The sequence below is a fragment of the Choloepus didactylus genome, chromosome 8 (genome assembly GCF_015220235.1).
Source record: "Choloepus didactylus isolate mChoDid1 chromosome 8, mChoDid1.pri, whole genome shotgun sequence".
Lineage (NCBI taxonomy): Eukaryota > Metazoa > Chordata > Mammalia > Pilosa > Megalonychidae > Choloepus > Choloepus didactylus.
This window is the reverse complement of record NC_051314.1, coordinates 81174214-81187468: the sequence shown is the minus strand read 5'-3', so window position 1 is coordinate 81187468 and position 13255 is coordinate 81174214. Positions and strand designations below refer to the sequence as shown.

Below are 13255 nucleotides of genomic sequence, written 5' to 3'. Positions count from 1 at the left end.
CTTTTAAACTTGATTTTTTTTAACTAAGTATCTTTCCATAAATTTATGCTGCCTATCTTGAAGGTTTGACCAACTTTTATGTTAGAAGCCCCAAAAGTGATCTTTTAGCTTCTATTGTGCCTTCTTTGAAACAGCTCAAAACTTCATAAAGCAAGATATTTTGAATGACATAACTGGTGAAGTTTTATCTCTAAAGACTAGGGTGAACAACCTGGTTTGTCTGGTTGTCCTAGGATAATTATTAATTGCACCCCCTTTCATGCTCAGAAGTATTCTGGTTTGGAGGATAAATTATATGGTCACCCCAATTAAGACTGCATGGCTTACCTTTTAGGGGAAGAGTTTATACATCTAAAATATGATAAAGGAAAATATCTGATGATATTGGGCCATTCTTGTTTTTAAGGAACATTCCTTTGTTTTTATAGCCTGGTCTTAAAATACCAAAGTGTAATTTAAAAATTGAAAATATGTATAAGGCTTTAGTCAACAGATAAAAGGAAATCTTGTTTATATTATATATATTTAATGGAGGAAGTCAGCTCTTCTTCATACAAAGTATACTAGAACATAATAGATACTAAAAGTACCTAATTTCCCTCCCTTCCATTTTCCGCTGTAACTGAAGAAAAAAAGGAAAAAATTTGAAGTGAATCTAGAGGATACTTAAGTGGGGATGAACCTCAAAATGGCAGAAAATACTCATTTGACATATAACTTACTTTTTTTTTTTTTTGAATTTTTTAAATTCAGTTTTATTGAGATATATTTACATAACATACAATCATCCACGGTGTATAATCAACTGTTGACAGTACCACCATATATTTGTGCATTCATCACTGCAATCAATTTTTGAACATTTTCCTTACACCAAAAAGAATAAAAATAAGAACAAAAAATGAAAGTAAAAAAGAACACCCAAATTATTCAATCCTCCCCAGCCACCCTGTTTTTCATTTAGTTTTTGTCCCTATTTTTCTACTTATCCATCCATATGCTGGATAAAGGGAGTGTGAGTCACAAGGCTTTCATAATCACATCATCACACCATGTACGCTACATAGTTATGCAATCATCTTCAAGAATCAAGGCTACTAGGTTGCAGTTTGGCAATTTCAGGTATTTCCTTCTTGCTATTCCAATACACTAAAACCTAAAAAGATATATCTATATAGTGCATAAGAATGCCCTCCAGAGTGACCTCCGAACTCCATTTGAAATCTCTCAGCCACTGAAACTTTATTTTATTTTGCTTCCCCCTTTTGGTCAGGAAGATTTTCTCAATCCCACAATGCCGGGTCCAGGCTCATCACTGGGAGTCATATCCTGTGTTGCCAAGGAGATTTACACCCCTGAGAGTCAGGTCCCATGTAGGGGGGAGGGCAGTGAGTTCATCTGCCGAGTTGGCTCAGCTAGAGAGAAAGGGTCACATCTGAGCAACAAAGAGGTTCCCTGGGGGAGACTCTTAGGCACAATTATAAGTAGGCTTAGCCTCTCCTTTGCAGTAACAAGCCTCTTAAGGGAAAGCCCAAAGATTGAGGGCCCGGCATACTAAATTGTTAGTCCTCAATGTTTGTGAGAATATCAGCAATAACCAGGTCAGGATGTCCAACATTTCTGCATTTTCCCCCAGCCCCTCAGAGGGCCCTGCAAATATATATATATATATATTTTTTTTAATTCAGTTTTATTGAAATACATTCACACATCATACAATCATCCATGATATGCAATCCACTGTCCACAGTATGACAACATAGTTATGCGTTCATCACCACAATCTATCTCTGAACATTTTCCTTACATCAGAAAGAACCAGAACAAGAATAAAAAATAAAAGTGAAAAAAAAAACACCCAAATCATCCCCCCATCCCACCCCATTTGTCCTTTAGTTTTTATCCCCATTCCTCCACTCATCCATACACTAGATAAAGGGGGTGTGATCCACAAGGTCTTCAAAATCACACTGTCACCCCTTGTAATCTACATTATTATATAATTGTCTTCAGGAGTCCAGGCTGCTGGGTTGGAGTTTGGTAGTGTCAAGTATTTACTTCTAGCTATTCCAATACATTAAAGCCTAAGAGGTGTTATCTATATAGTGCATAAGAATGTCCACAGAGTGACCTCTCGACTCCATTTGGAATCTCTCAGCCACTGAAACCATTTTGTCTCATTTTGCGTCCCCCTTTTGGTCAAGAAGATACTCTCAGTCCCACGATGCCGGGTCTACATTCATCCCCGGGAGTCATACTCTGCGTTGCCAGGGAGATTTACACCCCTGGGAGTTGGGTCCCACGTAGGGGGGAGGGCAGCGAGTTCACCTGTCGAGATGGCTCAGTTAGAGAGAGAGAGGGCCACATCTGAGCAACAAAGAGGTACTCAGGGGGAGACTCTTAGGCACCATTACATACAACTTTAGACTCTCCTTTGTGGTAATGAGCTTCATAAGGGCAAGGTCCCATGCTCAAGGGCTCAGCACATCAAACCACCAGTCTCAATGTTTGTGACAACATACGCTAGGGGATCAGCATCTCAAAGTTTAGAGATAGGCCTTACAATTCAGGGATAGAGTTAACTGCTGTAAGAGCTTACAATCTAGGTACTATTACAATTATTGTGTCCACGTTAGGCTATGTTCTAAGATTCAATTCTGAGTTTACACATTATAGTTAGTCCATATTGGTGAGGCATCATTGGTCTCACCATGTTTTCTCCAACACTTTTACTCCTATATATATATTTTCCTACAATTTTATAGACTTATATTCACATACCATACATTTATCCACAGTGTACAATCAGTTGTTCATGGTATCATCATAAAGTTGTACATTTATCACTACAATCAGCATTTGAACATATTGATTACTACAAGAAAAATTGTTTTTTTTTTTTTTTTTTTTTTTTTTTGCAATAAGAAAAAATGTTAAAAAGAAAAATAACATGTCATACAATACAATATACTACTAAGGACAGCAAATAACACCACTACCAAGAATCCCATATTACTCCCCTATATCCCTTTCTCATATACATTTAGCAATGGCATATTGCCTTTGTTACATTTAATGGAGGTATATTACAATGTTACTGTTGACCATAGACTCCAGTTTGCTTTGATTATGTTTTTTCCTGAATACCATCCCTTTTTCAAATTTCTACATGGTTGACATTCATTTGCTTTCCCACATGCAAAAACATTTTTATATTTGTATATTTAGTAACAGTCATTGGCCACTCCAGTTTTTGCCACGTTATACAGTCCCAGTCTTTATCATCTATCGTTACCTCTGGTGTCATACATTCTCCTATCCCACCTCTTTCAGCTTTACTCACAGACATCTTTGTTCAGTGTACTTACAATACCGTGCTACCATCACACAGCATTATGCTATCTATTTCTGGATCTATGCGATCAATCCTAAACATTCTGTAGTCCTTCAGCATCAAATGGCTGATCTCTGCCCTCTTTCTATCTCCTGGTCGCCTGTTTGTCAGCTTTTAACTCCCAAAGTTTGTTCATTAATATCTGTTCATATTAGTGAGACCATACAGAATCTGTCCTTTTGTTTCTGGCTAACTTCACTCAACATAATGTCCTCAAGGTTCAGCCACATTATTACATGATCCATGTCTTTGTTCTGTCTTACAGCTGCATAATATTCCATCATGTGTATATACCACAGTTTGTTTATCCACTCGTCCTTTGATGGACATTTGGGCTGTTTCCATCTCTTGGCAATTGTGAATAATGCTGCAATAAACATTGGTCTACAAATGTCTGTCTGTGTCTTAAGTTTCAGTTCCTCTGAGTATATACCCAGCAATGGAATAGCTGGGTCATATGGCAAATCTATATTTAGCTTCCTGAGGAACCTCCATACTGTCTTCCAGAGTGGTTGCACCATTCTACATTCCCACCAACAATGAATAAGTGTGCCTCTTTCTCCACATCCTCTCCAGCACTTGTCATTTTCTGTTTTTTGGATAATGGCCATTCTGGTAGGTGTGAGATGATATCTCATTGTGGTTTTGATTTGCATTTCCTTAATAGCCAGTGAAGTTGAGCATGTTTTCATATGCTTTTGAGCCATTTGTATTTCCTCTTCAGAAAAATGTCTGTTCATGTCTTTTGCCCATTTTTTAATTGGATTGTTTGTCTTTCTGTTATTGAGATGCAGGATTGCTTTATATATTCGGGATATTAAACCCTTATCTGATATGTGGTTTCCAAATATCATCTCCCATTGTGTAGGTTGCCTTTTGACTTTTCTGGCAAAGTCCTTTGATGTACAAAAGTGTTTAATTTTGAGGAGATCCCATTTGTCTATTTGTTCTTTGGTTGCTCGTGCCTTGGGTGTGAGGTCTAAGAAACCACCTCCTTTCACAAGATCTCTAAGATACTGTCCTACATTTTCTTCTAAGAGTTTTATGGTCTTGGTGCTAATGTTTAGGTCTTTGATCCACTTTGAGTTAATTTTGGAATAAGGTGTGAGATGGACATCCTCTTTCATTCTTTTGGAAATGGATATCCAGTTCTCCAAACACCATTTATTGAACAGGCTGCTCTTTCCCAGTTGCTTTGGCTTCACTGCCTTATCAAAGATCAGTTGTCCATAGATGTGAAGGTCTACTTCTGAACACTCAATTCGATTCCATTGATCAGTATATCTGTCCTTATGCCAGTACCATGCTGTTTTGAGCACTGTAGCTTTGTAATATGCTTCAAAGTCAGGTAGTGTGAGACCTCCCACTTCATTCCTCTTTCTCAAGACATTTTTGGCTATTCGGGGCACCTTACCCTTCCAAATAAATTTAGTTATTGGTTTTTCTATTTCTTTAAAGTAAGTTGTTGGGATTTGAATTGGTATTGCATTGAATCTGTAAATCAGTTTAGGTAAAATTGCCATCTTAACTATATTTAGTCTTCCAATCCATGAACATGGTATGTTCTTCCATTTTTTCAGGTCTTGTTCAATTTCTTTTAGCAGTTTCTTATAGTTTTCGATGTAAAGGTCTTTTGTGTCCTTGGTTAAGTTTATTCCTAAATACTTGATTCTTTTGGTTGCTATTGTAAATGGGATTTTTTTCTTGATTTCCTCCTCTTGTTGCACATTACTTGTGTATAGGAACACTACAGATTTTTGCGTGTTGATCTTGTAGCCTGCTACTTTGCTGTATTCATTGACTAGTTGTAGTAGCTTTGCTGTAGATTTTTCCGGATTTCCTACATATAGAATCATGTCATCTGCAAATAGTGAAAGTTTTACTTCTTCCTCTCCAATTTGGATGCCTTTTATTTCTTTTTCTTGCCTAATTGCTCTAGCTAGAACTTCCAGCACAATGTTGAATAGCAATGGTGATAGTGGGCATCCCTGTCTTGTTCCTGTTCTTAGAGGAAAAGCTTTCAGTCTCTCCCCATTGAGTGTGATGTTAGCTGTGGGTTTTTCATATATTGCCTTTATCATGTTGAAAAAGTTCCCTTCTATTCCTATCCTTTGAAGTGTTTTCATCAGGAAAGGATGTTGAATTTTGTCAAATGCCTTTTCTGCATCAATCGAGATGATCATGTGGTTCTTCTGCTTTGATTTATTGATGTGGTGTATTACATTAATTGATTTTCTTGTGTTGAACCAGCCTTGCATACCTGGAATAAATCCCACCTGGTCGTGGTGTATAATTCTTTTAATGTGCTGCTGGATTCGATTTGCAAGTATTTTGTTGAGGATTTTTGCATCTATATTCATTAAAGAAATTGGTCTATAATTTTCTTTTTTTGTAGTATCTTTGCCTGGTTTTGGTATTAGGGTGATGTTGGCTTCATAGAAAGAGTTAGGTAGCTTTCCCTCTTCTTCAATTTTTTTGAAGAGATTGAGCAGGATTGGTACTAATTCGTTCTTGAATGCTTGGTAGAATTCACATGTGAAACCATCTGGTCCTGGGCTTTTCCTTTTTGGGAGCTTTTTGATGACTGACTCAATCTCTTTACTTGTGATTGGTTTGTTGAGGTCATCTATTTCTTCTTGAGTTAATGTTGGTTGTTTATGCTTTTCTAGGAAGTTGTCCATTTCATCTAAGTTGTCTAGTTTATTAGCATATAGTTGCTCATAGTATCTTCTCATTATCTCCTTAATTTCTGCAGGGTCGGTAGTTATATTTCCTTTACCATTTCTGATTGCATTTATTTGCATCTGCTCTCTCTTTTTTTTTGTTAGCCTAGCCAGTGGTCCATCGATTTTATTGATTTTCTCAAAGAACCAACTTCTGGTTTTGTTGATTCTCTCTATTGTTTTCCTGTTCTCAATTGCATTTATTTCTGCTCTAATCTTTGTTATTTCTTCCCTTCTGCTTGCTTTGGGTTTAGTTTGCTGTTCTTTCTCTAATTCCTCCAGGTGAGCAGTTAACTCTTCAATTTTTGCTCTCTCTTCTCTTTTAATATAGGCATTTAGGGCAATAAATTTCCCTCTCAGCACTGCCTTTGCTGCATCCCATAAGTTTTGATAAGTTGTGTTTTCATTGTCATTTGCCTCGAGGTATTTACTAATTTCTCTTGTAATTTCTTCCTTTACCCACTGGTTTTCTAAGAGGGTGTTGTTTAGCCTCCATATGTTTGTGAATTTTATGACCTTCTGCCTTCCTGCAAATATATTTTTGTTCTCTGCCTAAATTACTTTGGGATGTATTGCTATTTCACACTAACCTGTACAAACCTACCAGATCTCACTTCCTATTCAAAATTCCATGTTAATTCCTATATAATTTTAAAACTATCCAATGAATCTTAACAGGCTTTAGAGAATGAATTGTGTGTGAGCTGTGGAGAGGTCCCCCTGGCTTTTCTGCAAAGCCTCCAGAGCAGCCTAATCATCACTCTACAACATTATCCTGGATGCTCCCTGTCACTGAACACTCTGCTGTGCCAACCCTCCCCTATCCTCCCCAAACTGCTATGACCCTATAAGTATTTCTGCAGCAACAGCAATCCGACATTTAATGATGTAAATCATGTCATATAACTTACTTTTAACTATAAGTCTAAATATACCCGAGCTAATCAGTAAATAACTAAAAACCAAAGTCTATATTATAAAGGGATTAGCTAGTTGCAATAAAAAATTATAGCTTAAAAAGGAAGTGTTTTGGGACCAATACTTTTGGCTGTCATAGATTGTGTCTTAGTTCAGTTTAAGCACCAAGTATTTGAATATCTGTTAGATGCACAGAACCAGGCTAATTTGTTTAAACAATACAAAGCAGCACATGATTCTGACTTCCCTCATGAAGGTCTGTGGTAAGGTTGGAGTTGGAGAAGAGTATGCTAGAGTCAACTGCCACATTAGAAATCACTAAAGAAGGCAGGGAAGGTTTAAATAATGTGAGGATTAAGACTTGGACTAGAAGTGGGATTCAAATGGTTGAAAGGCAAGGAGTGACATTTTAAAATAAACAGGATGAAAAAGAGTAAGGCATATTTAAGAAGGCAGTAACCTGACTTTTACAGTTAGGAAGGTAGATTTGGAGCCATGTTCTCAACCCACCTTGTCATAAAAATGCCATCATTCAGGTATGGAAGAGCTGTTTAGAAGTGATTGAAGAAGGGTAATTTGATGTCATATAGTCAATGACTTGGAGGTAGGAGAAAAACCTGGAGGATGAAGAACCGAGGTAAGGAATAGCATTATAGTCCACAGGCTAAGTATATTTCCCCTACTAATAGGCAAATAAGCCTTCTAGCCTTTTGGTTGACAAACGAGAATATGAAAACAAGGAAGAATTAAAAACACAAACAAACAAATGAAGCTTGTCAACAGAAAAATATTATTTATTTAAATAAACAAGAACATGTTAAGATGCCAACAGTGACAAGAGTTGTTACCTAAAATTTGACAGTTAAGATTTCCCCAAGGTTGAAAAATACTTAAAAATAAATCTTCTGTCTGCTGGCTCTTCAATCCACAACTTCTCGTCAGTTTTTCTGATCTATAGATGGAAAGAGAATATTGAGGTGGTGTCATTTTGATAGTGAGTGTTTTTATTGAAGACCTAAACTGGATGTGCCTTAATAGCATTTTAGAGTCCTCAATGGCCCTTCCTCCAACATCTAATTTAAAGCCCCCAGGACATTTCCTGCATTCTGTTTTGTGGGGAGGAGGACTTAGATTAGATAATTTCTTTAAAAGAAGATAACAGTTTAAGAATCTCTGAAAGTTTAGAATATGCCATTAGTGATTAGTTAAAACCATATCAATATACTGATATTAGTTAAGAAAGTGTTATTCTACCTTTTCTCCAGGACTTATCATTGTTAGGATGTTTATCATCTGTAGTCTCTTTCTTTAGGTCTCTTGAGTCACTGTAAGAGATGACCATAAAAAGGAAAGTTAGTTGGAAACAAGGATTAGAAAATTAGTCTAGAAACCAATTCCAGGAGATTAAACTTACTTTGTAAAAATAGTTGATATTACAAATGTCAGAATAAAAATCAGTGATTTTTTTGCTGGCTTCTGTTTTGTATGGTTTCTTTATACTTTCCCTTCCCCCTGTAGTACATGGTGGGTAACTATTAATTGCTCCTCTCACTCTTGAAATGCTGTGTAGTCCTTTGAATAGTTGGGAGATTTAGATGTGTGCCTAGAGGCTTGTTTGTTTGGGGATCCTGACCCAGTTCATTTATAGTATGCTCATTCTTTCTCCTTCACAGTTTTAGGAATTGATCTTTTGTTTTTGAAAATCTTATACAGAATTGAGGACACTGTGTTATTCAAATTCTTGATGGATAATAGTCCCAAATGGAGCCATTGAGAAGGGACGGAAGTACTTATAGCCCATGACCACAGCTCATTTTTTTTTGAATTTTAAATTCCGTTTTATTGAGATATATTCACATACCATGCAGTCATCCGCAGTGTACAATCAGCTGTTCACAGCACCATCATATAGTTGTGCATTCATCACCCCAATTTTTGAACATTTTCCGTACTCCAAAAAGAATAAAAATAAGAATAAAAATAAAAGTAAAAAAGAACACCTAAAGCATTCCATCTCCCCATCTCACCCTATTTTTTCGTTTAGTTTTTGTCCCCATTTTTCTACTCATCTGTCCATATACTGGATAAAGGGAGCATGAGCCACGAGGTTTTCACAATGACATTGTCATACCATGTAAGCTACATAGTTATGCAATTGTCTTCAACAATCAAGGCTATTGGGTTGCATTTCCAGTTTCAGGTATTTCCTTCTAGCTATTCCAATACACTAAAAACTAAAAAGGGATATCTATATAGCGCATAAGAATGCCCTCCAGAGTGACCTCTCAACTCCATTTAAAACCTCTCAGCCACTGAAACTTTATTTTGTTTAATTTCGCTTCCCCCTTTTGGTCAAGAAAGCTTTCTCAATCCCATGATGCCAGGTCCAGGCTCATCCTTGGGAGTCATGTCCTGCATTGCCAGGGAGATTTACACCTGTGGGAGTCATGTCCCATGTAGTGGGGAGGGCAGTGAGTTCACCTGATGAATGGGCTTAGCTAGAGAGAGACAGTTGCATCTGAGCAACAAAGAGGTTCTCTGGGGGAGACTTGTAGGCACAATTATAAGTAGGCTAAGCCTCTCTTTTGCAGTAACAAGCTTCATACGGGTAACCCTAAGATTGAGGGCCTGGCCTACTAAATTCTTAGTCCTCAGTGTTTGTGATAATATCAGTAATAACCCAGGTGGGGAAGTCCAACATTTCCACATTTTCCCCCAGTTCCTCAGGGGGGCCCTGCAAATATATTTTTATTCTCTGTCCAAATTACTTTGGGATGTACTGGGATTTCGCACTAACCTGTACAAACCTATCAGATCTCATTTCCTATTCATAGTTCCATGTAATTATGGGGTTTGAATAAACTGACCATCCAAGTTAAATTATTTAGTGTGCTGCAGAAAATATAGATCCTGCACCAAATAAACATCTCTTCCTATGGTTTCACACAAAAGTTGAAGTTTTAAAACATAGTCCTTTACCTTCTGGCATGATTTGCCTTAGTCCTAACAAGATCCACTTCATTCATATCTCTAATTGAAGTCTGCACTCTTTTTCAGCTTTTTTAAACAGTTGCTGTATGAGGTAGTACTGACATTCTAGCTGCTGAGCTCTAGCTCTGAGTTTCAGGTGTCACTCAGATACCCAAAGTTCCAAAGACTGACCAGGTTATATACAAAGAGTCAGCATCTCAGAATTTGGAGATAACCATTATAACTCAGGAATAGATGTGACTGCTATAAACGCTTACAATCTAGGGACCATTACAATAAGCTCAGTATTCTATTGTATGCATATACCATAGTTCACCATTCTGTTCCAGTTAACGTACTCTTAGGCCACCTCCACTCATTGTAAATCATGAATACTATTGCCATAAACAGTATGCAAATACCCATTTGTGCCCCTGCTCTCAGATCTTCCAAGTATATACCCCATAATGATGTTGCATGACCTTACGGCACCCACATGCTTAACTTCTTGTGGAACCACCACACTGTCCTCCTGGTAGGCTACACCATTCTACTTCCGCACCAACAGACCACAGCTCTTTTAGGTTCCTAGCTGAAGCTTAGGCATCGGCGATGCCTATGACCTAGTGGCCATCTCACGTTAAGAGTCCAACATTAAGGAAAGCCAATTTTGGTGTCGTGCTCTCTATTCCAGTAACTGTTATCTTACCTTTCACAAATCAGCATTTTTGGAGCAAAAGTCTTAAGAACAAATGAAGGAGAATGATGTGTATTATCTAGAAAGAAGAAAAGAAGAAACAAACACTAAGCATTTTTATATTGTTGCAGAGAAGTTTAGCTGGTAGAGATTTGAATTCCCTTTCCATAGTTTTTGTTGCTGGGAACTGGATGTTTTGCAGGAACTACATTCCCAACTCCTTTACATTTAGGTATGGTCATGTGACTAGTTCTTGCTAATGGAATGTGTGGATGGTATTGTCTTCCAGACTAAGGTGGTTAAGAGGAAGTTGTGCCTTCTCCATTCTTTCTTTGTGGCAGCTTTGGAAGCCAAGTGTAGAAGGTCACAGAGCCGCAAGATGAAAAGTCTATGTCCTTAGATCACCACCACCCACTGAATGCTTGCACTGGGACTGTGAGCAAGAAAAGTTATGTTGTGTTAAGCCACTGAAAATTTGGAGTTTATCTGTTATAGGAGCAATAGGAGCTAGTATTGCCCTAACACACAATGCATTTTTATTTAATATTAAACAACCTTATGAGGTAGGTATTATTCCTTTTATAAATGAGGAGGATGTGTTTGAGAAGTAACTTTCCTTAAGGTCAGAGCAGATAGTTAAACCTAGATCTTATGGAGAGCTAGTGAGGTCTCCATTATAACCTGCTGCATCTTGGAAGAAAGGATATCACTTGAGAAAAGAAATCCCAGCTTCTCAACTTCCAAGTTTCAGTTTATGTCCGTAATATTTTCTATGAATAGAAAAGTGACTGGGTATTGGTAAGAGGAGAAGAATCTTTTAACTGTTGTAGGTAAACTTAGATTTGTTAGGCTCCTTTATACTGGACTGCCTCTCCAGAGACAGGTGAAATTCTCAGATTTTCCATTTTGATTGTTCTGGTGAAGGATACTGTGGGACAAGCATTATGACTTAATTTTTCAGGGCTGTAGTACTTATTAGATATGAAAGACTTAGGGCCCAAACTTCCACTTATGGCTGTTCAATGTTTCATCCTAGCTTACCTATGTTCCAGACATCAGGATCAGGAATCTGATTAGCAGCATTAGAAAGTTTTTCATTTGATTCCAAGCTTGGAGCAGTAACATTTAGAAGCTTAAATGGCTCTGAAATAAAGCAGACCAGAAGTTATAGAGGCAGAGTAGAAACTTCCTTTTGTTCATTATCCCTCTCAATTGGCCAAGACTTCCATAACTAGGAAATTTGGGGATGGGATGGGGGAGACAGAATTTGATACAATTTATCTACCAAAATAAAAATCTTACCATCTTCTGTAGCAGTTCTGTTGACACAAGTAGCCTCATGTTCCTTGAGCCTTTTAATTGGGACAACATGACAAGCATTATATTTGCAGTTAGCCATCTTTTTAGCTATCTTTGGATTTTTCTAGAAGAAAAAAGTACTTGTTGAATAGCTATTAGGTGTTTCCTAATAGCCCCCCTTTCTGGAAATGCTGAAGAGATACCATGTTTCAACATTAAGAATTTCCAGGCACTGTATATGGTCAGATGGTCAGAAGCTTTCTCTTTTTAAAAAAAGATCTTTAACTTTTTACAGCCTGAGCTTATTTTCTTTCTGCAATGATTTACAGTTCTTATTAAGAAAACTCACCTTTTTGCATGATGCCAGGTGGTACTGTAACCTGCTGGCTGGCATCCTGTGATTTGGGTCATAAGGACATGTTTCTAAGGCTTCTGACTCCATGAAGCCTGAACAGTATGAACTACAGATTGGTAAAGAAAACACTGACATTTAAGATCAAGTAGTCTTGATATAGGCCTATATTCTATTCTCAAAAGAAAAGTGTTATGAAAGATACAGATATCTCAAGTCTTATCTATGAAAGTTTCAGGTAGCTAAAGCAATATCTAGTTAGACAATTGGGAAATTCACTGCTTTTATGCCTCAGAAGACCAAAAATTAACATTTGTACATATTTTTAGTTTCATAGGTTAAGTAGAGTCTTTGGACCCCCCAAATAGAGGAGGAAATGGGTAGGGATCTCTTTGGGTTAAAAAAAAAATCACAGTACTAGGGTAAGGTGAATCTTAACACTGTAAGCTTGAGAACTGGAGAAAGCAAAGTTAGGGGCAGCTGGTTTCTTTGCTGTTCAGCATGGCTCCCTTCTACTCCTTCTCCAAACCTCCCTAAATTATGCTTTTTGTCAGAGAAGGAGGTTAATTGTCAGGTAAGGGCAGCATAGTTACTTTTGGGAGAGAGGATCAGTAGAACAATGAACAGTATCATGTTCAAGCCCAGGATACTTTATAATTACCTAAAAATGCCAGTATGAAATTTCTAAAGTGGTAGATATTAACATCTGAAAACTCCTAGAAGTGAGCTAAGAATAGACCATCTCAAACTTTGAGGTCAACTGCTGTATTTACTGCCAATTAGGAGGCTTACTTCCCCCTATGGCTAGCTGTCTTTAGCTATATGAACAGATACTCACTTCAAGGACTCTCAAGTTTCCAGGCAACAGCTATAGCTGAGATTTCTGCAAAGCAGGGACAGGG

At 37.5% G+C, this 13255-nt stretch overlaps 1 protein-coding gene across 1 annotated transcript; it reads right to left on the bottom strand.

Moving 5' to 3' along the window:
* Positions 1-7973: 7973 nt before the first annotated feature.
* On the bottom strand, positions 7974-12443 carry LOC119542775 (gametocyte-specific factor 1-like). The gene is made up of 6 exons (XM_037847432.1): positions 12351-12443; positions 12005-12125; positions 11744-11845; positions 10715-10781; positions 8290-8360; positions 7974-7987 (listed from the first exon to the last, which is right to left on the bottom strand). The coding sequence occupies exons 1-6, from the start codon at positions 12441-12443 to the stop codon at positions 7974-7976; spliced, it is 468 nt and encodes a 155-aa protein (XP_037703360.1).
* Positions 12444-13255: the final 812 nt, after the last annotated feature.

Coding starts and splice junctions, on each gene's coding strand:
- LOC119542775 (XM_037847432.1), bottom strand. CDS start 12,443: ATGGAGTCAGAAGCCTTAGAAACATGTCCTTATGACCCAAATCACAGG. Junction 11,846..12,004: donor CAGAACTGCTACAGAAGATG/GTAAGATTTTTA, acceptor GCTTTATTTCAG/AGCCATTTAAGCTTCTAAAT. Junction 8,361..10,714: donor AAAATGCTGATTTGTGAAAG/GTAAGATAACAG, acceptor CATCTCTTACAG/TGACTCAAGAGACCTAAAGA.